Source organism: Sus scrofa, chromosome 6 (genome assembly GCF_000003025.6).
Source record: "Sus scrofa isolate TJ Tabasco breed Duroc chromosome 6, Sscrofa11.1, whole genome shotgun sequence".
NCBI lineage: Eukaryota > Metazoa > Chordata > Mammalia > Artiodactyla > Suidae > Sus > Sus scrofa.
Window position 1 is genome coordinate 45,374,368 of NC_010448.4, and position 26,257 is coordinate 45,400,624.

Sequence of the window (26,257 nt, forward strand, 5' to 3'; positions counted from 1 at the left end):
TTCCCGCCCCCGACCCGCCTCCCTTCTGGCGGAACCCACGCCTCGTGCTGTGCAGTTCGAGTAGCTGGTGTGCAGGAGGTGGTCGCACGCTGGGCATAGGGCTCTGGTTATTGTCCAGTAGTCCTCCACGCTCAGGGTGCTGGTAGGGCCCTAGGGGGCCGTGGCCTTGCAGGCCTCCCAGAGCTACCAGGACGCCTCCAAGTAGCCTGTGGGGCGTACAACGGAATTTCGGGCAGCCTATTCGACGGGTTTCAGGCAGGCTGGACTCCGGGCTATAATAGCTGGGGAGGTCCCTCCCTCTCCTACCCCGGGAACCGACTCGCATCGGCAGAGGGCGCTAGCAGCCCAACTCCCAGCCCCACCTTTGGAGGCTTGCAACCTATATCATCTCCCTATGCTCGTCTTCCCACAGCACCGGGAGGCTTGTCCCGCCAGCTGTGACCCAACACTTCATCGCGTGACCCCGAGCCTCTCGCGTTCCTAGGGTTGGGGTCCTCGACGTACACCCGCTTTGGGGGTGGGAACGCCCGGAACTTCCCGAGATTGCTTTAATAAATGAGGACTAAACCATGCCTGTGCCTGTCTTCTCTCTCCCAGTGCCCCTTCGCGCCCTGGGGGGACACACGAGTCCCGACCTCCAGATCTCTCCTCTCGCAGGACCCAAGAGTAAGTCAGGATCCCCTGCTCCCTTCTGACCCCAAACCTAAGAGTCTGAGCGCCTACTGCGCTCCTGCTCCGGGCCCTCAGAACTACCGTCCCTTCAAGGACATGATTCTCCCTTGGGGTCAGCAGCTCCGCCCCTTACTCACAGCATTGTGACCTAACAGCTGCGACAGCCAATGGGGCGCGACGGCGCCGTAAAGCAGGAGGCGGGCGCCGGAAGTGCTCTTTGCCGAGCTCTGCCGCGTCTCCCGAGTGCGCTGAGGCGCCGCTTGGTGGGGTTTCGCGGCGTGCGCCCTGGACCCAGCTGCTACCATGAGCCGACATAGCCGGCTCCAGAGGCAAGTTCTGAGCCTGTACCGCGAACTGCTGCGCGCCGGGCGTGGGAAGCCAGGGGCCGAGGCGCGCGTGCGGGCCGAGTTCCGGCAGCACGCCTGCCTGCCACGCTCTGACGTACTGCGTATCGAGTACCTTTACCGCCGCGGGCGGCGGCAGCTCCAGCTGCTGCGCTCAGGCCACGCCACGGCCATGGGCGCCTTCGTGCGTACGCGTGACCCGACCGAGGAGTCCTGCGGCGCCGAGGCCCCAGGGACCCCGCCTGGTGAAGGTCCGAAGAGACCGCTGGACAGCATGGGGGCACCGGGTACCCCGTCCAGTGAACGGTGACCGGCTAAAGGGCTCGCTCGATGGCTCAGGGGAACTGGGGGGCCCGCCTGACTGCCTGGGAGGCCCAGGAAACACGCTTGATGGAAAGTGAAAGGGCTTGAGAGACTGGATCGACAAATTGGGGGAGTTGCAGAGCCCTCCTGGCAACGGGTCAGATGGCGAGAGATGCCTGACCTTGCCTGCTCACGGCTCGGGGCGGCCTGGGTCGCCCGCTGACTGGACTGTCAGGCTGAGAGCTATTTATCCCAAGGCCTGGGGAGCCGGGACTCCCCGCTGTTGGACGGAAAAAGACCGAGACGCCTTCTCTTGACGCCTGAGAACGTATCACTCCTGGTTCCTCAAGGAGACTCTCCTGGATTTAACTCTTAGAAGAGCAGACTTTTTGCTGAGGAGTTTGGGAAGATGTCCTGGTGGACGGTGAAAAGCCTGGAATCCTCCTTAAGAAAAATCTTTCCCCCGTTGTTACAGACTGGGACCAGTGAGGAAGGGGCTAGGGGTCTTTCACCCCAGTTAATCAACTAAAGACCCCCGTCGAGACCTCTACGTCATGGTTCTGAGGGGACCCCCAACTCTTGCTCCTTTCCTTGCTCAGGGCCACTGGACAAAGGGAATAAAATGGGGGATGTGCTTACTTCCCTGTTGATGATCTTAAAGATTTGATGTGTTTGGGTTTTTGAAGAGGTCCCCCCTACACACACCAAGCCCTGACCTATGGGGAGAGGATGTGTGTGGGGAGCTGTTTCTTCTCTAAGCTCTCTGGAGTGGTAGATTGGTTGGAGTAGCATAGTTCTCACCCCTGGGCAGATCCATGGAGCAGACCCACCCTGGTTTGACCACAGAGAAGCCCCACTTGACTTCTTCATGGAAAGCAGTGAGGTGGGAGAGGAGATGATGGAGCAGAGGAGACGAGGCTGGTAATCCCTGAGGCAGTAGTGGGGCCCTTAAACCTGGCTGAGGAATCCAGTCTCAGCTACAAGCTGGGGTTTTGCTAGCAAGGCCCAGGGGTGGGGAAGGAGAGATAGACCACAAGCCACAGGCACAGCTCCTCGCATGTCCCCACATTCTCTGGGGTACTTCATTTTGCAGCCCTCAGCGGTATTTGCACTCAGGTCGGTTAAATAAATGGAAAGTGGGAGTTCCCGTCATGTCTCAGTGGTTAACGAATCCGACTAGGAACCAGGAGGTTGCAGGTTCGATCCCTGGCCTTCCTTGCTCAGTGGGTTAACGATCCAGCGTTGCCTTGAGCTGTGGTGTAGGTCGCAGACGCGGCTCGGATCCCGCGTTGCTGTGGCTCTGGCATAGGCTGGAAGCTACAGCTCTGATTCGACCCCTAGCCTGGGAATCTCCTTATGCCGCAGGAGCAGCCCAAGAAATAGCAAAAAGGCAAAAATAAAATAAGCCGCTTCACTCATGTCCTTGGCTTGGAGTATGCTGCTGATAAAGCTCCCGGTTGGTAGTGTGTCTGTGTTGCCATGTGTTAACACTCTTCTTAGGCACAGAGTGAGTGCATCTCAACCCCTTGACCCTCTTCTGTTAATCTCCTGATCTGAGAAAATTGCTATAAAGGACTTAAGGGACTGAGAATAATTTGGAATACAGATTGTGGGTTAATAATTGAATTTAGTGGGAGTTCCGGTCGTGGCTCAGTGGTTAACGAATCCGACTAGGAACCATGAGGTTGCGGGTTCGGTCCCTGGTCTTGCCCAGTGGGTTAACGATCCGGCGTTGCTGTGAGCTGTGGTGTAGGTTGCAGACGCAGCTCAGATCCTGTGTTGCTGTGGCTCTGGCGTAGGCCAGGGGCTCCAGCTCCGATTCGACCCCTAGCCTGGGAACCTCCATGTGCCTCGGGAGCAGCCCAAAGAAATAGCAAAAAGACTAAAATAATTGAATTTAGTTATTAAATTTCCCGATTTTGGTAACTGTACTCTGGTTATATAAGAGTAACCTTGAGGAGTTCCCATTGTGGCTTAGTGGGTTACAAACCCAGCTAGGTATCCATGAGGATGCAGGTTCAATTCCTGGCCTCGCTCAGTGGCTTTAGGATCCAGCATTGTCATAGGCTGGCAGCTGCAGCTCTGTTTTGACCCCTAGCCTGGAAACTTCCATATGCCACAGATGCAGCCTTAAAAAGAAAAAGAAAAAAAAAAAAAAAAAGACTAGCCTTGAGGGAGTTCCCTGGTGGTCTAGTGGTTAGGACTTGGCACTTTCACTGCTACAGTGGTGGATATATTGGGTTAGAGTATAAGTTAAACTAATAAAATTAATTTCACCTGTTTCTGTGGTTTTCCTGGGATAGCTAGGAAAGGTAAAGATAAATTTGTGGCTCATATTTTTACTGGTCAGCACCCCTGTAGGAGTCCCGTGGCTTGCATCCTCACTGCAGTTTGGCAATGAGATAATTATAGCATAATGATGTAATTGTCACCTTAGTTCCTTCCTCAACCACCCTAATTGTGCCCCCTTCTGCTTTGCCTTTGCTCACTGTAGTTTTCTCCTTGGCACTGACCATCCTTGGCCCTATTACATATTTTACCTGCTTCTTTTACTTCCTGTTGCTTTGCCCCACTAGGATGTCAGCTCCACAGAGACCAGTGTTTCAGCCTGCCTTGTTCACGGTCACAGCCCTACTCTTTGACCAGGATCTGGTTCACAGCAAACAGCATTAAATGAATGAATGAACAAGTGGCATGGATGTGCTCCATTACCTGGTAGGTTGGGTCAATATGGCTAAAACTCTGCCCATCTTATATGCTGGTGACCCCAGGGTGACCATGCCTCCTCCTCAGTTGGGGACAGACACCTGGCCTGGCATTTGAAACAGGACAGACCCAGGTGTGCATCCTGACTGCTTCCTGAACCCGGAGTTATTCCCAGAATCCTCTGCTTCCCACCCACCCTCCAGTGTCCATTCCCCATCTGGTAACAGCGCCCTGATTTTCTTTTTGGAGAACCACTCCTCCAGCCATCCCATTTTCAGCAAGCAAGGCTGGCTGCAGCCCTCAGTGAGGCATGAGACACTAGCCAGTGGAGGTAGCTTTGGGATTTTGGTTGGAACATTAAGGGAAGAGTACTCTCCTATTGCCACATTGGTGAGATGTAGGCGGTTTTGAGGGGCACTTGGCCACCCCTGGGATAAGGAGGCCAAAATAGGAAAGACCTGAGCCCCTGGATCCAGCTGTCCTGAACTTTCCAATTACTCAGGAAAATCCTGTTTGTTTTTAAATCGGTTGGACAGTGGGCTTCAGACACTTGCCCCCCGTGTGGCTTCAGGTTGGTGGCTTCTCCTCTAGAGCCTCAGTTTCCTGTTCTGTTAAGTGGGGACACATTGCGTGGTTGTGACAAAGAAGGGATCTGTCTTAAGTGCACATCCAGGAGCCCTGCCCAGGGCTCCTGCCTCTGTTCTGAGTCTGATCTGCTCCACCTCTTGTCCTGTTAGCTTAAGCTCCGGGGAGAAGACGAGCTTAGACACCTGAAGCTGGGGACCAGGTTCCAGGACTGAGCCCTGGCAGTTCAGCTTGGTGTTGTCAAGGCCCAGGAGAAGGGCTTTCACAGTCCTGGGCCAGTGATGGCCCAGCCTGGGACCCCACTGGGTAGAATGAACAGAGCACTTGGATGAATGCAGGTCAGGGGCTATAGCAGGTGCCGTTGGCAATCTGCCCCCATCACCTGCGCCCCTCCTGTGCATCGGCAACCCCCCAACTTCCTGTGGCAAGCACCTGAGGGTCTTTTACAGGAGAGGCTGGAAGTGCTAGGGGGGTTAACATCTCCAGGAAGAGTCCTTAACCAATGAGAGATGGGAACTGGTACATATATGCCACAACTTCTTCATCTTGGGGGGAACAACTTTGCATGGTTCCACAATCTCTGGGGAGACTGCGGGTGGCACCCCAGGTGCCCAGAGCAGCGACCAGCTCGTTAAACTCCCTTCCTGGGCTCACTTCCCATTGCCCTATCAACCTGCCCAGGATCACCTCCCTAATAAACTACCTGTGCTTAAATCTTTGTCTCAGGGTCTGAGGGAACCCAAGCCAAGATGAGCTGATTCAGTCCCGAGTCCTGTGCTCAAGGCAAAGGGATCTGTGGAGGGGGCTGTCCAGATGTACCAGGGCTCCACGATTCTTGGTACTCCAGCACCCAAGAGCCTACACATCCTCCTTTTGACAGAATGTCTGTGTCTCCTCAAAATTCACACATTGAAATCCTAACCTCCAAAGTGATAGTATTAGGAGGTTGGGGCCTTTGGGGGTGATTAAGTCATGGGGGGGGAGCCCTCATGAACAGGATCAGTGCCCTTATAAAAAGACGTCATTTCCCTGCTTCTCCTTCCACGTGAGGACAGTGAGAAGACAGACGTCATGAACCAGGAAGTAGGTCCTTATCAGACACTGAATCTCCTGACACCTTGATCTTGGACTTTTCAGCCTCCAGAACGGTGAGAGATCAGTTCCTATTGTTTATACGCCACCCGGTCTATGTTATTTTGTTACAGCAGCCCACACAGACTAAGACACATCCTTTGGCAGTGACCATTTATTGCATGTCTAGGGCGTATACTCAGATTGGGGGAGGCCCATTGACATAGCTGAGCACCAAGTAAGGTGTCCTGGCCAGTCGTGCAGGAGAGCAGCAGGAGCCCTCTGATGTGGGCAGGAGCAAGGTGGCACCCACCAGGAGAAGGAGGAGGAGGAGAAGGAGGAAGGTCAGGGGCCGCCTGGAGGTAGGAGCAGAGGCTCTGTGGAGGGAAATGCAGTGTTAAATGTAGGGGCGGGGTGCCACCATGAGCCCTGCCCCCGAGCCCATCTCCCAGGCATCTCACCCAGGGTCTACTTCCAACAGCATATCCTGAAGATCGGGAGATGCTTGTCTCATCTTGTCCTAAGGGCAGATAGCATCCAGCAGCAGAATGGGTAAAAGTGCCATTTAATGTGGTCTTCCCCTTACTACTATTGACCAACAGAGGTGGGCTTATTTCTCCTTTCCTAGCTGCCCCCCAACCCCAAAACCCCATATCTCCAAGTGCAGTGGATGTCTGTCTGTTCCTGCCCTCATCCAATCCCCCTTTTTCCAGTCACAGTGGCTCAGCTTGAGGTGTGGGGTGTCATACCTGCACACTCTCCAGACCTCACAACTCTACGTCCCTGATGAGGCATGTGACCCAGATCTGGCCAATCAGAGCCCTCCATTAGCTTGGCCTCGGTGGCTGGTTCAGGGGGTACCGTAACCCAAGTTGGGGAAGCACAAGTCAGCCCTCGGATTTTGCTGCGGGTAGGTTGCCAGTAGGTCAGTGGCAGTCTCTCCTCCAGGGGTGGGTAAGCCCATGGGAAGTGAGTGCTGGGGTTGAGAAGGAATCTACCTTGGAGAAGTAGAGCCCGAGAGAGGGAGGGACTGAGCCCTGACAGCATCTGAGGTCTTGAATTCCACAGCACCTGGACTTTTCAGTTCCATGAAAAAAATAGCATCCCCTTTTCTAGTGTAATTCAACTTGGTTTGGGTTGCTGTCACTGGTCAACAAGATTCCTAAGTGGGGAGTTCCCATTGTGGTGCAGTAGAAACGAATCCAACTAGTATCCATGAGGATTCGGGTTTGATCTCCGGGCTCACTCAGTGGGTTGGAGATCCGGTGTTGCTGTGAGCCATGGTATAGGTTGCAGATGTGGCGTGGCTCTGGCCGTGGGATAGGCTGGCAGCTGCAGCTCTGATTCAACCTCTAGCCTGAGAATTTCCATATGCCACGGGTATGGCCCTAAAAAGCAAAAAAAAAAAAAAAAAAAAAAAAAAAAGAATCCTAAACAGTGCATCTGGCTGAGGACAAGCTTACCCGAGACTTCTGGAGCAAGGAGCGTCTTCGGTGACCTGCGAAGTGTTTCCGGTGGCTGAGGCCTGACCTGAGCATGTCCTGTCGGGGGAGAGAGGGGTGTGGTCCTTGGAGAATCATTGACAAAGAGACACAAAGTTGGGGAATGGCCCAGATCCGGGGTGTCATAGAGATGAAGACTCTCTCTCTTCCTGGGAAAGAGATCTCTGAGATCAAGAGAGGAACAGAGCCAAAGAAAGGAAGAGAGACATTATTTATTCATCCATTCCACAAATATTTAATGAGGGTCTGTTACATGGCCAGCACTGCTCTAGGAGCTGGGGACACGGTGGGCATGGAAACAAGCCAAGTTCTGGTGTCCATGGAGTTTATATTCCAGCAGGAGAGAGAGACCCCATAAGTTATTAAACAAATGTATAATGACAAGTGGTGATAAGTGCTATTAGGACATAAAGTAGGAAGGTAAGGAGGGAAGACGTTTGGAGGCCAGGGCAGGCCTCTCCAAAGAGGCGGCATTTAGGAGAGGCTGGAATGAAGGGCATGCATCTGGGGGCTTTGAGATGGGTGAGTATTTGGAATATTTGAAGAGCCAGGAGGCTAGTGTGGCTGTGGTGGGGTGAATGGGGGAGAGTGGGAGGAAGTGAGGAAATGCAGATACAACAGAGGGAAACCAAGACGAGACAGAGGAAGAGCCAGAGGCCAAGAGAGGCAGAGGGAGAGACAGCCACAGAAACCTCCTTGAAAGAGAAGGACCCCATTGGAAGCCACAGAAACCTCCTTGAAAGAGAAGGACCCCATTGGAAGACACACAGACCCCACCTGCTCTCACCTCAAGCCACTGTCCCCTGCCCTGGGGGCCCTTGTGGCCACACAGCTCACAGGGAGCCCCTGGTGTCCAGGCCGTCCTTCGTCCCAAAGGCCCGAGGCCCCCAACGTCCCCCGCTGGGTCCCACTCCAACTCTGCGGGAGTGGGGAGGCTACTGGGTGCCCAGGGCCCCCAGACCCCACCAGGTCCTGGCCCGTCTGAGTCCCCCTCAACCTCCAAGTCCTGCTCCAGTGTGCTGGCCTCCTCATATACCTGGTCAGAGGACAGAGGTCATGAGGGTTGGGATTGGCACCTGTGCCAGGGGCTGCCAGGGTGGGCCATACCAGGCTGTAGCTGACCAGCTGGGCTTGCAGCCGCCACAGCTGCCGGAAGATGCTGTCTCGGTGGGCTCTGAAGGCCCTCAGGACCTGCTCCAGGGAGGCCTGGGCCTGAGGCTCACTCCGCTGCACCAGCCCCTCACCGAACACCAGCAGTGCATCCAGATGCTCAGCTGTCCCACGTAGGTCTGCCTGGAGGGTCTGGGACACATGGGTGGAAATCACCACCATCCCACCCTACCCCAGCGCCTGCCTCCATACACACACACCGGGACACCAGAGACTTGGGACCTGGAGTTAGAACGGCCTCCTTTCCCATCTAGATACCTGGAACATGGAATAAACCCATTTCCCACCCCAGGAAGCTGGTACCCACTCCTGAGGCCCCGCCCACCCTCCCACACCTTGGCCTCCCACTGCCCACCTGCAGCTGGACCATCCCTCTCCGGGTTGATGCCCACGGCGCCAGGCCTCGGTCCAGGTCCTGCAGCAGGAGGCCCAGCCCCAGAAGGCAAAGATGCAGGCTGTCCTGCTCAGCCTCCAACACCTCCCAGCCAGAGATGGGGCGCTGGGGAACACAGGGGGCTGAGTCAGGGCCAGTGAGCCAACCAAGACCTTACCCCCACACTCCCACTGCACCCTTCTGCAGGCCCCTGCCTTCGGGATGCTTCTCTGCAGCAGAGCCCACCTCTGGGTGTGCACCAGGGCTCCTCCCACCTAAAGAAACTTCCCAGTGGGAGAACCTCATGTACAAATTCTCCAGGTTTTCAGATGTTCCTATTGTGGTTCAGCGGGTTAGGGACCTGACATGGTGTTTGATCCCTGGCCTGGCGCAGTGGGTTAAGGATCTGGCATTGCCACAAGCTGCAAATGTGGCTCAGATCTGGTGTTGCTGTGGCTGTGGCATAGGCCGGCTGCTACAGCTCTGATTCAACCCCTGGCCCCATATGACATATGTGGGGCCATAAAAAGAAAAAAAAAATCCAGGTTTTCAAGGCTCCTAGAAACTTATACATGTGGGGCATGGGAGTCCAGAGGGGGTGGGTGATGGAACTGGATACCCCACAGGAATGGGGCTACACCAAGGCCAATGATAAAATATCAAAGTACTTTTTTGGTAAAATATCAAAATACTTTTATAACAATCGGTTTAAAGGATCATGTCTAGAGCACCCCTCCCCACACAGATGCCCAGCACTTTTCCAGAATCATCACCTATCTCCGGTGTGGGGGCCAGATTCTGGGAGACAGACAGGAGGTAGAGGCGCACAGGGGCCCAGGACACCTCAGCTCACCTCACGGCATTTGGCCCCAGCTGAGTCCTCATGAGAAGTGGGCGTTGGCTCAGTGCCCCTCAGGCCACCCTGGAAGGGCTCGGGAGGGTCCAAAGTGTCCTGCCCCAGCTTCTGGGCCTGTTCCGACCTGAGAGGTAGGGGACATTGACAGGTGAGCCTAAGTCTCCATTATCCACCCTACCCTACCCCTGTCCTCAGCTACCTCTCCCAGGGCCCCAGGTGATCATAGCCACAACACCTCCTACCCTCGGAGTTCTCCTGTGGTGCAGCAGGTTAGGGATCCGGCATTGTCACCACAACAGCTTGGGCCACTGCTGTGGCGCATGTTCGATCCCTGGACCAGGAACTTCCACGGGTGCAGCCAAAAAGAAGGAAAAAAAACCTCTCCTACCCTCAAAGGGCCCCCTTTCACTGCCCCACCCTTTTGGGACCTTGGTTTCAAATGCCCCAGCCCCTACCTTATTCTCTCCTTTCCAGACGCCGGGCAGATGGCGTATCCAGCAGCATCCAGTTCTCTAGGGGCTCCAGGGGGGTGGCTGAAGGGCTCTGAGGTGGGTCTAGGGTCCAGGGGTGGGGGCAGGGCCATATTTGGGAGCCTAGGGACAGAAAGTCAGGATCCCCGGTAGGAGCCCTTTTTCTAGCGGGGGGGTATCCACTTAGACCTCCTCAGCAGGACTCAGCCAGGCAGAGACAGCCAGAAGCCCAGGGGCAGCAGGCTGAGCGCCACCTCCTTCCAGGTGGAACACTGGACCCAGGTAATTTGATGCCCAGCTCAGGTGACAGCAGCACCACTTAACTCCTTCCTCCCTAGTGGACCAGTAGCTGAACCTCCCAAGCTCACCCCACGCCCGGAAGGGGTATCCAGATATAACCCCGCCCTCCCAAGAGCCCTGGATTCTTCTCCACTCTATGACCCATCCAGGGCCCGCGCCTTCCGAGGTCCCAGATGCGGCGCCCCTTAGGAATCCCATCACCGGGCTCCCCGCCCCCAAATATCCAAAGCCAAAGTGAAGATTTTGTAGTTGTTTATTTGGAATGGGGCCTTTTCCTGTGGTTCCCACACAGTTACAAGGAAAATAACCCGCGGGAGCCGCCTCTGCCCCAGGGTTCCAAGGTCACAGGGCGGTAGTTGTCCAGAGCAGGCGAGAGCTCAGGAATCTGAGCGGGTCCGAGGGCCTGGAGTCACTTGCTGAGCAGGAGGCTAGCGCGCAGCACGCGGGGCACGCGGCGGATGGTCAGCGAGATGCGGGTGCCGCGGACCAGGCGCGCTCCGGGCTGCGCCGAGGGGCAGGCGGCTGCGTTGGGCGGCAGGGAGACTGCGTCCAGAGCGTCTATGCGGGCGGCTGCTATGCCATGGAGGAAGCGCGTGTAGGCGGTGCCACGGAGCACCAGCAGGCTGCGGGGTTCAAGCAGCAGCGAGGTGGCCGGCCGGGGCGGGGGCCGGGGCTGCGGGGCGGGTTGAAGGTTAGAGGGTCCCCAGAAGTCGGGGGTGGGGTGGGGGTGGGGGTGAGCGTGAGGGCGGCAGTTCAGGGGGCAAGGGTCAGCGAGTCCCAGGTACAACAAAGCCTGCGGGGCAGGTGTGCTCCCAGGGATCGGGACTTTGGAGTGCAAGTCCGGCGGGGGCCAAAGCCAGGCTTGCAGTGAAGTGGAGAGGGTGTGTGTGGGTGCGGGTGTCAGCAGTCCTCCGGGAGGGGGCAGGTCCTAGGCTGCAGATGGGGGCGTCTAAGAGTCTGCAGGTTGTGAGAACCGCAGCTGGGATCTGCAAGGGGCTGGGGCTGAGGCTGGGGGTTCAGCGGTCCCAGGAAACTCGGGTGGAACTGGGTGGAGGACTTGGCCTCCAGGAAGTGAGGAAGAGATAAGCAGGAGTGCTCTGGGCCCGTGTGCAGCTCTCTGGATGCTTGAGGACCCCGGCAAAGTAGGAGGGGGTGTCAGTGTATCCCAGAGCATGTCGGATTAAAAAGGAGAGCCCTAAGGAGCAGCTGGGGTCAGGGTGTCCAGGGGAGTGAACAGAAAGGCATCAAAGACAGAGGTTAGGGAAACTGTTGTCACGGGCATCCTTCACAGAGGGGAGGCAGGCTATCTGAGGGTCCTTGAGCAGTGAGTCATGGCTGAGGTGCCAAGAAGAATCTGAGGGTGTCCTGCATGGCAAATCACATTACCAGAGTGAGAGGGAGGAAGTCAGTGTTGGGGTGCCTGTGCAATGGCCATCGAGGGTCATGGTGTCTAGGAGGATGTCAGAGACACCCATGGGTGGATGGTATTGAGGTATCTGAAGAGCTCAGTGTCTGCAGGAGAAGTGGGGAGCCCTGCATGAGGTATTGGAGCACTCTGAATGTGTGAGGTAGGGATCTGCTGGATGTCAGGGTATTTGTTCAGCAGGTGGGGGTAATGGTGTGCCTGCGGACATCATGGTTTCTAGGGCACCCTGCTAGCAGAGGGGTCAGGCATCAGGGAGGATGGGGGTGCCCTCCATGAGGGGACAGATGAAGATGTCTGGAAGGCTATCAGGGGTACCTGGCAGGCTGGTGGGATTGGAGGATATGAGGTGTTGGAGCGCCCACAGTGGCTGGGGCGTTGTCTCGGGGCCCACCTGCTCTGTAGGGTCATCATCCTCTGGCTGCCGAGGCTCGTAGAGGTCCAGCATGGTGTGGGAGCCCAAGCTGATGGTGCTGACGGTCGGGTAGTAGAGTGGCCCGTCCTCGTGGGGCTGGGGAGTGGGCACCAGGGCTGGACAGGGCAGGAGTCCACACCCCCCACCCTCTGGGGCAAAAGGGGGGCTCCCCAGCTGGGGACAGGGAGGCGAATGCCTGGTTGGAGTATGTGGCTGCTTAATGAGAGTGGACGTGGGTCAACATGATGCCCTGCCCCATGGTGGATCTGAGGTCTAGGGGTCGGGGTGAGAGTGTGGTTACCATGATGCCCTCCCCAGGCAGATACTGGTTCACAAGGACGTGGTTGGCTGGGAGACCCCCAAAAAGGCTGAGGTCAGACACTTTGTCCACATAGCGCTGGAGCCACGGTGGCAGCCGCTCAGGAACCATCCCCCGGGGATGGGGGAGCCCACCTGGGGGAGGGGGAGGCTGAGGGCACCCAACCAAGGAGCCCCCCATGATGGATATCCTACTGGTTGGTAGTACTCTGACCTCCTCCGGGACCCCTAACTCTTTGAAGATCACCACTCTACCCTTCAGAGTTTTCCTGACTTCTCTAAACCCCTGGAAATACTCCCCAACTCATCAGGAAATCCCTAACCCCTCAGAATCCTCCTGGCCCTTGGGACCCCTTGAAGCCTTAGGGACCCCATCCCTACCAATAACTCTCCAGGACCAGGACCTCCCCACCCCCTACCCCTGACCACCCCACCAATGTCCTGAGACTATCCAACCTGAACTGCCTAACCCAGCCCACATCCCTAAATCACCCATGCCCACAGCCAGGGACACTTACCCCAGTTCTGTAACTTCCTCCCGGAAAGCTGGGTCCACTTTGGCTTTGGGGCATTGAAGACCTGGGAGGTGGGAAGGGGGTCAGTCCTTTTTCCAGGACCGCCCTCGAACTCTCCCACCCAGGCCAACACAGAGATTTTTACCTGGGGTGGAAATGGGTCATCTCAGTGTCTGTGGGATCATTCTCTGGGATAATGTTCCCAGGATTTTGTGGTTTGCCCTTTGCCCTATGGAGGCCACTAGCTTCGAAGCCCACCTGTGTTGCCCAGGATTGAGGAAAGGAACCAGGCAGGGCTGCACAATCAGGGTCTGAATCTACTCAGAGCTCTGGGCCAGCTTGGGCTCCTTCATCCCGGCAAACAGTTTGCACTCAATTTCCTGTTGCCTGGGCTGAGCAGTGGAATCCAGTCTGAGTTCTGGAATCTCCTAGTTCCTATCACCTGGGGGAAAGAATGCTAAGCTGGGCTCTTTGTAATAGCAAAGAAAATACTTGGAAAATTTTCCACTGCCAAGATTCCAAGGGTCTAGGAGTTCCCATCATGACACAGCGAAAATGAATCCGACTAGCATCCATGTGGTTGCGGGTTCGATCCCTGACCTCACTCAGTGGGTTAAGGGTCTGGTGTTGCTGTGACCTGTTGGTATAGGCAGCAGACAGCGGCTCGGATCCCACGTTGCTGTGGCTGAGGCATAGGCTGGCAGATGTAGCTCAGATTAGACCCCTAGCCTGGGAAACTCCATATGCTGCAGGAGCAGCCCTTAAAAGCAAAAAAAAAAAAAAAAAAAAAAAGGGTTCCAAGGATTGAGAATGGGCTGTCTCCAAGAAGTCTAAGAAATCTATTCTCTACTTGCTAATCTCTTTATTCCCTCCATGGTTACAGGGCTGGAATGGGCTGTCTCAGCGTGAGAGTCTGAGTTCTGTAGCTAGCTCATTCCTGGGACTCAAACTAGACAAAACTAGTTGGGAGAGCACAGGAAGATCTGTCTTCTGTGAGGTTCAGAGGCTGCAAAGGGCCATCCCAGTGTAAAGACTGAGCTTTGTAAATTCTTCTTTCCCCGAATACAGATTGGGCTATCTCAACCCAGGTGATCTGTGCTTGGTTCCCAAGATTCTGGGTCTGTACTGAACTGTCAGCACAGAGAAGCATTTCCTCTGTAACACTCTGAGGCCTGGGCTATCTCAGCACAGATACCTCAACACTGTAAATTCTTCAGTCCCCAAATCTCAAGGGCCTGAACTGGGCTATCTCAGCCTAGGTTTATAACTTCCTTTCCTCTAAGGTGGAAGGATTGGGCTGTCTCAGCACAGGGAGTCTAAGCTCCATAACAACAACTTCCTTTCTAAGAATCAGTTTGGTTTCCCCTAAGTCTCCTGGGAAAAGCTCTTTCAGGGGCTGAGAAGGAAGAGGGAGGTGAGGGATGGGTGCTAAGTGGCACTCTTCCTCCTGCCAGGATCTTCACTGTGGCCTTTTAGGCTCTCACAAGGGAGCTGGGGTTTGGTGAGGGAAGAGGGGAAAAACAGACCAGAAGGGTGTTGGGGTCACCTGTCGAAGCAAATACTCCTCCTCTTCCTTGGAGATGAAGTCAGGGACATAGTAGATTACAGGTGGCGCCTAGGATAAAGAGATCCCTCTGAAGGTGTGGCCCTTCAACCCACACAGAGATGCTAGCATCCATGAGCAGCCCCTCCTCTGGAGCGAAGCTCCAGGATGTTCCCTAGACAGGCCAGGGCCTTAAGTCGAGGGACCAGTGCCTATTTGGAGGATGGGGAGGTAGGAGTGAAGATGGGGCTGGGTCCTTAGGGTAAGAATGAATTTGTAGGGAGGGGGCAGTCCTAGCCCACAAACCCAGGAGTCAGCCTGCCTACCCCCACTCTATCTCCCACCCTCTAGACCCAACCTTCACCCTCCTCTGCATCCCCAGTCCTGACAACCTGCTCCACCCTGTATGGTTCCAGGGCTGGGACCCTGGCGTCCTGATCCTCCATCGACACCAACTCCTTGTATGAAGTCAGTCCTGTGGGGGGAGGAGAACACACTGAAATCACAAAGCCTCCACCCTCAGGCTATGATACAACTTTCTGTTCTCATCACGGGGGCCAGGGCCTTACCTTAGCCCTCTAGTGAAACAACTGGTTTCTAAAACCTAAGTCCTCAGTATCTCAAAGGCACCCAATGGAACCCTAGGCTCCCTGCCCAGACACAGTGAGCACCCAGAACACTCTCCCCAAATCCATCCACCAGGGGCCCACCAAACTACACATATTTAGCCTCTCAGAGAACATCCTCTGACTCCACTGGGAGCCTTTCTCAAGAGCTCCACCCATATCTCCCAGAGCCCCTTTAAACACTTGCATTTGAGACCTTATCCTAAAAACTTCAGACCTGCAACGCTGAGCCCGTCTCAAGGACCCTCCTCCCGCCACCAGCCCTTTCAGATTCCAGCCCTTTCAGACCGCCCATTCTGAGCAGCCCGGTGCCCCAGCCTAAGCCTCCTCAGACACAGCCATTTTTAATCTCTTTCGATCCTCCCACTGGAGACTGCCCTCAGATCTGCTCCTGAGGGCCCCTTCACTGAAGCACCCTTGGACCTCTGACCCCGAGCCTGTCTCCTCTCTCATCTTCCCTCCCCTAATCCCTTGGATGTCCCGTTTCTGTTTCTAGAACCCCACACTCTGAGCTTTCTCGGATTCCTGTCTGAGCTTCCCCGGATCCCTATTCTCAGCCCTCTCGGATCCCCATCTCCACCCTCGGCCACCCCAGCAAACTGACCGTCCACCAGCGTCCCTTCCAAAATCCAAATTCAACACCCCCATTCCCTTCCCTGCCACTTCCGCCCCACATGCCTAACGCAGGAGTCCTCAGACCAATGGGAATTCTCAAAGGCTCTGGTGCTCTGCCTTCCACCCAATAGGCGCTCTCATACAGCATTACCCCGCCCCTTCAGCCTTGCTCGGTGATAGGCTGTGCTTCCTGGTCTCTGAGCCACTGGGGACCCTTCAGAGACCCGTCTTCGTCTGGTACGGACCAATCAGAGCTCCAGAGCCGAGCCTGTCCACACTGCGCAGAGAACCCAGACCCGAGGCGCAAGCGCGGCGGCCGCAAGGGGAAAGGTGACCAGTTAAAGGATTTCCCACAGGCTAGAGCATCCTATATCCAAGCCAACCCCGGCAAGATTGAGGGATGGACTTCCTCTGCCATCCTCCCGTAGCAAGTGGACAGAGGCAGGGCCCTAATTACCTAAACACCGACCCGACACAGAGAGCCATAGAAACGTCTTTATTGAAGGGGTTAGGGGTCATGCGGTGGGGACATGCAGTGAAGGGGCAGTCGTGAGCTGTCCTTGGTGTTCAGGGCCCCGGGTCTGCCCTGGACCCCCTGGGCCTTCAGGGTCTCCGTCCGGCTGTTGGTCTGGCCAGAGTGCTGTGAGGTCCTTCCGGGCCAGTAACAAATATTTGGTGTTATGGACCTGTGACCTTAATGTAGATTGAAATGGGGGTTCCAGGATTTGGGATCCCCTCAAGGCCCTGGCACCTTTCATTCTTGAGGACTTGGGGTTCCTTTGGGGCTGGGGCTCTTGGAATTTAGGTGTTCTGAGGTCCCCAGACTCAGGGCATTGAAAGTCCTCTGGTTTCCAGGAATGGGAATTTCTTTGGGGGTCTCCTGGTGCCTATGAATAGGGCCTGAGGTGCCCTGGGAGCCCAGGATGCATATCCTGAACTACAGTCTCCTCCATTCCAGGCGCAAGCACCTCCGTGATTGGGGTTTCCTGGGAGCTTGGGATTGGACTTTTAAATTTGGGATTCCCTGGGGATTTGCGGGATCCATGATTTGGGGGTCCTGTGAGTTAGGGCTTTGGGGTCTCCTAGGAGTTGTAGGACTTGGGGGCACAGGGGAGTTTGGGACATGTACTCTGGGGTTTGGGATCCTCAGAGTCCCAGAATGGGGCCTCCAAATTTTGGGGTCCCCCAAAGGGGGAAATAATTACTTTAAAAATAGAGAATTTTCTGGGAGCCTGGCCAGCACAGGTGCTGTGGGCCGCATGGGGTGGGCTTCATACAAGGCACTGGGGGTTTCTTGAGGGTGCAGAGGATAGGAAGACTTGGGGGTCCTGTAATTAGCACTTCCAGGACTGTTTTGGTGTCTGTAAATTGGGGGGTGAGAGTGGGCTGGGTAATGTGGGTCTCTTCTTGAGGGATAAGAGCGGGTTTTTGTTAATGGAGGGAGTCTCTGATTGCAGTGTAAGGATTGTTGGGGTGACCGGGGGGGTCCCAACATCTTGAGGGTACTGATATTAAATGTACGGCTGTTACTCTGTTGCTCCGGAGGTGTTTCTTTCAAGGGGACTTGATGGGAGGGGTCTTTGTTAGCAGGGAAGGGTTCTGATCCAGTGACGAGTGACTCAGGAATGTTCTGGTGTGGAGCATTATGTAGAGAAAGTCACTGTCATTTGGGGTGATGTGGAAATCTGTTATTGGGGGTCTGCTCTGAGAGGTTGGGATGAGGACTAGCCTGAAGGGGCTACACTCAGGGAATCTCTTTCTGGGTAACACAGGGTCTGTATTTGGGGGGTTATCAATGGGGGACATCTGTTAATAATGGGGCCTCAGTGATCGAGGGCTGGCTAACGGGGGTCTCTATTCTGGATGTGTTACTGGGAATCTCTATCTCAGGGTAACTCAGGGGCTCCGTGTGTCAGGAGACGCTAGAGGGGCCTCTGTGTCTCGTCATCGGATGTCCAGGGCCTCTAAGACTGCATCTCCGCCCTCAGCATCCAGGGAAACCAGCAGCAGAAGAGCAACCTGGGGAGGAAAACTGTGTCACCCCCAGTGCAGGGCGCAGAAGGACCTGGATCCATCCCCACCCAGCTCTTCCCCAAGTGCCTGGGATTGGGTCTTTCTGGATTCTGCCTCTACCTCTTGAGGTGTGCACTCTCGGGTTCCTGTGGGGCAAAGGGTGTTCTGTCTCCTTCACCTGCCCCTTCAAAGTTGAAGTTACCAGAATGCAGTGTGGGGTCTCCCCAGGACCTTTTCTGGGAGTACCTCTGTGGTGCAGAAGGTGAAGGATCCGGCATTGTCACTGCAGCAGCTAGGGTCACTGCTGTGGTGCAGGTTCAATCCCTGGCCCAGGAACTTCCACATGCTACAGGTGTGGCCAAACCCGCAACCCCCACCCCCCCAAAAAAAACCCAGACTATTTCTGGGTAAGCTAACTAGTCATAAGTTTTCCTAACCTCTATCTCTAGTCCCAACCAGAACTCCAGACCCCTGTGTCCAATGGCCTGGTGGATGCCTCTCCCTGAATATCCCATAGGACTGGGGCCCCAGGATGCTACGCACCTGGAGATAGAGTTCTCTGATGCGATGTCCTTTGGGGTCCGTACTGTTGTGAAGTTGCGTTTGGGCTGCGTCACTGAAGGGAAGGGCAAGGTCTCATATGAGGGGATGACAAACCCGCTTTTGTCCTTAATACACACCTAGACTCCCTGTCATTGATATTCATCCATCTCCAAGATCCTATATTCCCAATAGCCATCTAATACTCTCTATGTCCTGGAGTTCCCGTCATGGCTCAGCAGAAACAAATCTGACTAGCATCCATGAGGACGCAGGTTCGATCCCTGGTCTCACTCAGTGGGTTAAGGATCCGGCATCACCATGAGCTGTGGTGTAGGTCGCAGATGTGGCTCGGATCCTGCGTTGCTGGGCTTGGTGTAGGCCAGCAGCTGCAGCGCTGATTCGACTGCTGGCTTGGGAACCTCCATATGCTGTGGGTGTGGCCCTAAAAAGACAAAAAAAAAAAAACAAAAAAAAAAAAACCCTGTGTCCTCCAAAACTGACCCATGTCCCCAGTGCCTGCTCAGAGTCTTTTCATTAACATCCCCAACCCCAGAGAATCCAGCTCTCTTGATATCCTGTCTCATCATTTTCCAGGACCTCATTTCCCCGGATTATACACTGGTGATTCCGTCATCTCCGATTCCCAAACGCACACTCCTTCCCACACCCAGCCCCAACTCACTTGTCACTTGATGTACTTTTTTGGCTCCAACATTGTCCCCAGGGGGGTCAGTGGATCCACCAATCCTGGGGAGACACAGGGAGTGGGAGGAGTCAGAGCCACAAGAGGCCAGGCAGGGGCTGACCAGGAGCTGAGCCCCAGGGGGCCTACGAGAAAGAGCTGGGGTGTGGGGGTGGGCATCCACACTGTCCTCCTGGTCCAAGAGGAGGAGATCTGAGGTGGGGATCAGGGTTCTGGGTAGGGATCAGTGTTTGGGCTCACCTCTGAATTCGAGATGCTGGTGCAAAGACTCCATGCTTCGGGGGGCAGGTGAAGTACCGGACACCGAAGATGGAGCCATCGTGCTTGCCAGTGGGCTGGTCTAGCTCAATGCCATACCAGTAGCCTGCAACAGAGGGTGTCAGGATGCCTGGCAGCCCTGCCTGCCTCCCAGCCCAGATAGCTGTCCTCACCTGGGGCAAAGTCTGTCTTCCCGTAGAAGCGCACAATCCCTTGCTTCTGGCCTGCGACGAGGACTTGGTCTCCAACCTCAGCCTTGGCTCCTTCGCGCTGCTGCAGGCTGCCTGCAGATGGGGATGACGTGGGCTTCTTCTTGCCTGGGAGTGGAGGGGACAAGGGTGAGGCCTCCAGATGCCAGCCCTAAGGACCCAGTGTCACTCAGAAAGCCATAGGGAGAAACTGCTCTGGCTCAGGAGTTCCCATTGTGGCTCAGAGGGCTAAGAACCTGACTAGTATCCACGAGGATGCGGGTTCAACCCCTGGCCTCACTCAGTGGGTTAAGGATCCTGCGTTGCTGCAAGCAGTGGCTTGAATCTGGCGTGGCTATGGTGTAGGGTGGCAGCTGCAGCTCCAATTCGACCCCTCGCCTGGGAACCTCCATATGCCATGGGTGTGGCCCGAAAAAGACCAAACAGCAACAAACAGAAACTGCTCTGGCTCAAATGGGACGAACTGCTGAGCGTTCCCCAAAATGGGAAGGCAGTGGGGTTTGAGAAGAAACAACCTCAGCTGCCAGAGAACTGGGGGTGGGGGCTCTAAGCCTGAGGGAAAACTGAGCCAGGAACTTAGAGAACCCCAAAACTCCTTCTCAAAGTTCAGGCTATTTGGGCTAAAGGAAAAACTGAGTCTCAGAAGTCAGGGACCCAGAAACTGTCCTTTTGAAATGAAGCAGGGAGTTGGGACTGAAGATAAATCAAGTCACTAAAGGAGTTCCCTTGTGACACAGTGGGTTAAGGATCTGGTGTGGTTACTGCAGTGGCTGGGGTCCCTGCTGTGGTACAGGTTCGAACCCTGGCCGGGGAACTTCCACATGCCATGGGCATGGCCAAAAAAAGTCACTAAAGCCAGGAACCCCCCAGATTCTTCCCTAAAACTGGGAGAAAACCTTTGGGTCTGAGGAGGAACTATGTCATGGGGGCAGGGAACATCCAGGTCCTTTCAAGATCTGGGTAGGGCCAGTACTGAGACAAAGGAGAAACTGCATCACAGAAATCAGAAACTCCCAGATCATCCTCTAAAATGGGAGTTTGGGCCCGAGGAGAATCTGCGTCAGAGAAGCTGGGCTCCCCACGAAATAGCCTCAAGACTGGCTCTCCTCTCTGACCTTTGTGTTCCCTGCGGCCTTTTCCAGTGACACGGGAGAAGTCCATCCGGGGAGTCCGAGGTGTGGAGGTGACAGATGAGGGGGGTGCATCCACTGCCTTGGAGATCTTGGACACGGAGGCAAAGAGACCTGGGGGGACAGACAGAGCCTGGGATGGGAGCTGTCCAAGCCTCTGGCCTCTGCCCCGCCATCCCCCCCCAAACCCCATCACTCAGTCAGCAGCAGCAGAACTACTGAGTGGACCCCAGCACCGTCCTCTAGCCCCAGGTGGGACTGACCCTGCTTGGGAGGACAGATGAAGTACCGGACACCCCCAACGCTGCCATCATTCTTGCCCTCAGGTTCATCCAGCTCCACGCCCACCCACTGGCCGCTGGCGAACTCCGTGGTCCCGCAGAACCGCAGCGTGCCCGTCTGAGGAAACAAGGGAGGATACGGCTTGGGTGGGTCTTGGAAGGCTGTGGTAATGTCGCAGGCACACAGGCAGCAGGGTGGGGTGGGGAAGGGAGCCCCGGGCTCAGATCTCAGCTTGGACATCACCATTTGCTGGCATTCTGAATGACACGTTCACCGAACCGCACCTCAATGCCCTCATCTGCGCAATGGGCCTCATCTGCGCAATGGGAACAGAAATCGCACCCATCTGAGAGGATTGTGACAGAGCTGCCCTGTCTGATGTCATCCGTTGCCACTGGCCACCTATGACTAAATTAGCTAACAGTAAATTAAAATATCCTCTCTCCAACGGCACTAGCCACATTTCAAGTGTCTACTTCACTGGGCTACAAGGACCCAGAACGTTTCACACAAAAAGGTCTACTGGACATGAAAGCTATAGAGACATTAAAGCCGTCAGAACAGGGCCTGGTGCTGAGTAAGGGATCAGCAAGTATTGCCTATTATTATCCTTTAACTTTGGTGAAGAGACCATACTGGCCTCAATTTCATCTGGAAAATGGGGATCGCAATCCACTCACTTCTGAGGCCAGGTGTCTGGTTGAAATTTTTTTTCCCCCAAACTTACAGCATGGGGAAATTCCCAGTCCAGGGATCAAACCTGAGCCATGGCAGCAACCCAAGCTGCTGCAGTGACAATGCCAGATCCTTAACCTGTTGTGCCACAAGGGAACCCTGAAATGGTTTTGATATATGTGAAGTGCTTAGCCGCACTGAATGTGGTTATTATCACCGTGTGAGGTACCCTCATCTTTCTAAGGCTCAGGTCCTCATCTATAAAATGGGCTAAATAATAGTGTCTACTTTTTTTTTTTTTTTTTTTTTTTGGTCTTTTTAGGGACACACCTGCGGCCTAGGGAGGTTCCCAGGCTAGTACACCACAGCCACAGCAAGGTCAAATCCAAGCCGTGTCTGTGACCTACACCACAGCCCAAGGCAATGCCAGATCTTTAACCCACTGAGCAAGGCCAGGGGTCGAACCCGTGTCCTCATGGATATTAGTCGGGTTCATTAACCACTGAGCCACGATGGGAACTCCAAGAGTGTCTACTTCAGAGAACTGGTGTGGGGATCAGAACAGTGCTTGGCACATAAAGAACATGTGGTGTGTGCCAAGCCCTGCTGTAAAGGCCTTACACGTCTTACCTAACTTAAATCTCATACAACCCCCTGAAGTCAGTACTATTAGCTCCATTTTACAGATGAAGAAACTGAGGCCCAGAGAGGTGAACTCATGGGCCCCACAGCTGTTTAAGTGGGAAAGCTGAGATTTGCCTGAACAAATCCATGAGCCTGAGCTCATACACAGTGCTATGCTGCTTCCCCATGGACAGAGATTGTTATTACAGATCTTCTGACAAAGGGTTTCACCTCTCTGAGCTTCTTACAGTCTTCTGTATTGTAAAGGGTTTCACTGCTTTGAGCTTCTTAGATCCTGCTTTCAAAACTGGCACATGGACTTGATTAGATCATGTAGAGAAGCTTTCCAGATGGGGCTGATGCATGCAAAACGCTTGACTAGGAAACAAACTGACTTTTATGGCTTCTCACTGTGCAAAGAAACAAAATTCAAATGCATTCCAGTAGCCTGCAGGTCTGGTGTGATCCAGCCCCTGCAAACCTCTCACTTCACCCTCCCTAGATAACTCCTCTCATCCCACTACCTCTTCGTACCTGCTGTTTCCTGTCTCCATATTTTTGTGAGGTGAGCTCCTTCCCGTCTCAGCTCAGAGACATCTTCTCAGCAGATCTAGCTAAAACCAGCTCTGCCCTCAGCTGGTGACGATTTATTAAATCCAAGCATTTCATGGTTTTCATAGCCCTTGTTGCTACCAGAAATTACCTTAGCTATGGGTTTAATTTATTGACTGTCTTGTCTTCAATAGAAATGGAGTTCTACGAGAGCAGCACTGGGACTGAGACAGCCCTTTATCTCCAAGGACAAGCTGGGTCCAGCATGGAGCCTGAGGGACACCAGGTAAACGAATCAAACTCGGAATGCCTGGATGAATGAAGAATCTCTCTGTCCTCTGGGCCTTTATACCTGCTCCCCTCCCTGAGAGCCCCGTCTCCTTTTCTCCTCCTAGCTCACTTCTCCACATCTTCAAGTGGGTGCATTCCCATCACACCCCTGATCGCTCTGACCTGTACTTTTTTCCCAAAGTACTGAACATTCTGGGAGCACAGGTGGCCCCTGGATGGGGACCCCAGAGCCCAGGGGGGACCCAAATGGGGCCAATCACTCTGTTTGTGCTTTCTCATGACACCCAGGACTGCTCTGGGCTGTCACTGCCAGGTGATGGATCTGTCTTCCCCCTTGGACTGAGAGCTCAGCCTAGGGCGGGGCACAAAGGAGGCACTCAGAGAACAACTGTGAGATGAAACAAATACATGTGAATGATCTGGAGGGTGGGATCCCAGGAGGGTGGGATGAGGGCTGAGTCCCGCCTCCCCTCCCCGCTTTAGTCCCTAACCTTCTGGCCATCCAGCAGCACACGGTCTCCCAGGCGCAGGCCCAGGGCGCTGAGCATGAGATTGCCTGGGACGTTGTCATAGTTGGGTAGTGTGACCTTGGGGAGGGCACAGGAGAGCGGCACAGCCTCCTCCAGTAGCGTCCTCAGCTCCTTGGCCACCAGCGCCGCCTCTGCCTTGTCCAGGGACATGTCCATGGGGTCTGGGACCACCTCCGCTGGCACCTGTCCCTTTCGGTTCTGGGGACCAACAGGAAGAGACGGGGGGCTGAAGACTCAGCAGCATAGGCTGCACCCCCACTGAGCCCCATACCCCCAGAGACCCTGGGGTTAAGGTGAAGAAGAGGTAGGGCTAGGTCATACCTGAGCCAACACGGAAATAGGAAGGGGCAGGGCGTTAAGGTATCAGGGTCCCCAGGGAAGTCCACCCAGAGACCTCGGCTGGGAAGGTCAAGTAATTGAGGGTGGGACTAGGGGTGGAGCCAATGGGGAATGAAGGTCATACTTCAGTGGGTGGGTCAGGCCCTCAGGACCCAGACCCCAAGCCTGGAATTGGACCACTTGAAAGGCAAATACTGAAAATGGGCTCCTCAAGTCCTGGGTCAAGGGTTCAACTGGGCCAACGGGGAATGAGTAGAGGCCATGTCCCCCCAAGACATCTGTGTCTGAGATGCTGTAGAGTGACTGCTGTTGGGGACAGGACCTGGAAATGGATGGGTCAGGGTCAAAGATCACATTGAGGGCTTATGGGGGCATAACCCTTTCATTCACCAAGGGTCTCAACCCAACTCCATGATCTCAAAATGCTGTGTACACACAGCCACAGGGTCAGCCAGGATATGAGAAAATATTCCTTGGTGGAAGGTTCCTTCCTGGACAAATCACTTATTCCTTCTGCCTCAGTTTCCACACTGTAAAATAGAGCTCAAACTAGAGCCCATTTGACGTATCATGAACACTAAACATCAGCTATTACTTCCTTTGTTGAAGGTATAGATACTTTTTTGCAATAATTTTTTTTTTTTTATCTTTTTAGGGCCGCACCCACGGCATATGGAGGTTCCCAGGCTAGGGGTCGAATTGGAGCTGCAGCCGCCAGCCTACACCACAGCCACAACAACACGGGAGCTGAGCCGAGTCTGCGACCTACACCGCAGCTCGTGGCAACGCTGGATCCTTAACCCACTGAGCAAGGCCAGGGATCAAACTGGCAACCTCATGGTTCCTAGTTGGATTTGTTAACCACTGAGCCATGACAGGAACTCTGATTTTTTGCAATATTTTAACAACTTCAATAAATTTAAGTGGTCCTGGCCCTGGCCCTGTCCCACCCCATCCTCTGCAGAGGCCTGCTGGTTGGGAAGGCAGCTGGGGGGAGGAAGGAGAAGGAAGATGAGAGGCTGGGCCAGGGTGGCAGTACCCGAAGTGCTGGGTTGGCACCGTGCTCCAGCAGACACTTGGCAGCGCCCAGGCACAGGTTGGAGGCCGCGATGTGCAGGGCTGAGCCGTGGTTGAAGTCACTGCACGTGGAGTTCACCACTGGGAAGCCAGGGAGAGAAGGGTTCCAGGTAAAAGCTCTTGGCATCCCAGCCCTCCCGCTACCTTCCAGCCTCCCAAAGTCCATCTCTTCATCCATCTCTGAACCCAAAGGCCCCAGTGCCTCCCGCAGCCTCTGGCGCAGAGCTTGCCCTTCCTCCGCCACCCCCTGCCCAACCAGCTCTGGCCATGCCACTGAGCCCCGTCTCCCGCATCTCCTGCCTCCAGCCTCCAGGTCTCACCTCCCAGGCCAAGCCCCATCACTCGCCTTCCCCACCTTTCTCACTCTGGGTCTCCTCCCCCAACCCCTGAGCACTGCCTTCTGCTTCCTGCCCCCCTCCCAGCCCAGCTCCTCTTCCTCACCTCGCGGCCGTGCGCCCTTCAGCAGCACGCGCACAAGGTCGGGCACATCGAAATAGGCCGCGTAGTGAAGCGCGTTCATGTTCGTCCAGCGGCTGCGCAGGGTCACATCGGCACCCAGTGCCAGCAGCTGCTGCGAGAGGCGCACAGCTGCCGCGGGGTCCCCTGTGCAACAGCCTAGGTCAGTTTGGGTCCTCTCTTCCGGAGCGTGGGCCCAGGGGACCGGGAAGACTCTGGGTCACAGGGACTGCACTCTGGGATCTCAGGCTGTGGGTTCAGGATGAGGGTCTGAGGGCTGGGGTTCTGAGGGTGTCAGGTATAGGAGCCTAGGTTTGGGGGCTCATGGTTGGGGGGTTGGGCCCTCACCAACTCCGTGGGCCCCAGCCTTGCACGCATAATGGAGCAGTGTCATGTCGGTCAGCCCATCGCGATCATTCACATGGCAGCCTCGCCGCAGAATCTGGGAGTGGAGGGGACCGAGGAGGGGTTACCCAAACACGTGAGGGACCTGTCCTCTCCTCCCTTGCTTCCCCAGCCTTCTTACCTCATTGCCAATGACGTCGATCTTGTGCTGGACCTGCGGTACCCACTGGCGCACAATGGCAAACAGCTCCGGGATGGTGGTCTGCGGGTCAAACAGAATCTCCTGGCAGGCAGGGTCGTTGGGGTCGAAGAAGGTGAAGGCTGGGGTGGTGAGAAATCCATGGTCATTCCAGACAAACAGACCCCCCCTTCCTTTCATCCTTTGTCTTTAAGACCTTCTAAGCAGGGTCTCCAACTAGTGGC

General features: G+C 55.1%; 4 protein-coding genes across 8 annotated transcripts in view; 1 reads left to right on the plus strand and 3 right to left on the minus strand.

The window, feature by feature from the left end:
• SDHAF1 (succinate dehydrogenase complex assembly factor 1) lies at positions 347-1,979 on the plus strand. Its single transcript, XM_013998366.2, has one exon. The coding sequence runs from the start codon at positions 976-978 to the stop codon at positions 1,324-1,326; it is 351 nt and encodes a 116-aa protein (XP_013853820.1). The 5' UTR covers positions 347-975; the 3' UTR covers positions 1,327-1,979.
• Positions 3,547-10,502, minus strand: SYNE4 (spectrin repeat containing nuclear envelope family member 4). Of its 3 annotated transcripts, none has more exons than XM_003127070.5 (8): positions 10,038-10,502; positions 9,580-9,706; positions 8,709-8,852; positions 8,291-8,485; positions 7,961-8,219; positions 7,145-7,248; positions 6,143-6,201; positions 3,547-6,058 (listed from the first exon to the last, which is right to left on the minus strand). In XM_003127070.5, the coding sequence occupies exons 1-8, from the start codon at positions 10,163-10,165 to the stop codon at positions 5,881-5,883; spliced, it is 1,194 nt and encodes a 397-aa protein (XP_003127118.3). In that variant the 5' UTR covers positions 10,166-10,502; the 3' UTR covers positions 3,547-5,880. The 3 variants fall into 3 exon arrangements, with proteins under 3 accessions (XP_003127118.3, XP_020952856.1, XP_020952855.1); XM_021097197.1 differs by having other exon boundaries at positions 5,839-6,058; positions 7,145-7,222; positions 7,971-8,219; XM_021097196.1 differs by lacking the exons at positions 3,547-6,058; positions 6,143-6,201 and having other exon boundaries at positions 7,148-8,219.
• Positions 10,588-15,880, minus strand: ALKBH6 (alkB homolog 6). Of its 2 annotated transcripts, none has more exons than XM_003127080.6 (7): positions 15,797-15,880; positions 14,959-15,041; positions 14,570-14,638; positions 13,027-13,087; positions 12,492-12,643; positions 12,170-12,286; positions 10,588-11,025 (listed from the first exon to the last, which is right to left on the minus strand). In XM_003127080.6, exons 2-7 carry the CDS (start codon positions 15,010-15,012, stop codon positions 10,762-10,764), a joined length of 717 nt encoding a protein of 238 aa, XP_003127128.3. In that variant the 5' UTR covers positions 15,013-15,041; positions 15,797-15,880; the 3' UTR covers positions 10,588-10,761. The 2 variants fall into 2 exon arrangements, with proteins under 2 accessions (XP_003127128.3, XP_020952880.1); XM_021097221.1 differs by having other exon boundaries at positions 12,170-12,386.
• The window catches only part of CLIP3 (CAP-Gly domain containing linker protein 3), a 28,211-nt gene continuing 18,242 nt past the window's right edge, over positions 16,289-26,257 (minus strand). For both annotated transcript variants that reach the window (XM_021097159.1, XM_021097158.1), the window contains 12 exons: positions 26,016-26,155; positions 25,838-25,931; positions 25,475-25,636; positions 24,996-25,114; positions 23,579-23,815; positions 20,927-21,062; positions 20,649-20,777; positions 19,498-19,641; positions 19,307-19,430; positions 19,046-19,110; positions 18,364-18,436; positions 16,289-17,826 (listed from right to left, as the gene is read on the minus strand). In XM_021097159.1, the coding sequence (XP_020952818.1) occupies positions 17,772-17,826; positions 18,364-18,436; positions 19,046-19,110; positions 19,307-19,430; positions 19,498-19,641; positions 20,649-20,777; positions 20,927-21,062; positions 23,579-23,815; positions 24,996-25,114; positions 25,475-25,636; positions 25,838-25,931; positions 26,016-26,155 (1,478 nt within the window). In that variant the 3' untranslated portion in view covers positions 16,289-17,771. The remainder of the gene's footprint in view (positions 17,827-18,363; positions 18,437-19,045; positions 19,111-19,306; positions 19,431-19,497; positions 19,642-20,648; positions 20,778-20,926; positions 21,063-23,578; positions 23,816-24,995; positions 25,115-25,474; positions 25,637-25,837; positions 25,932-26,015; positions 26,156-26,257) is intronic.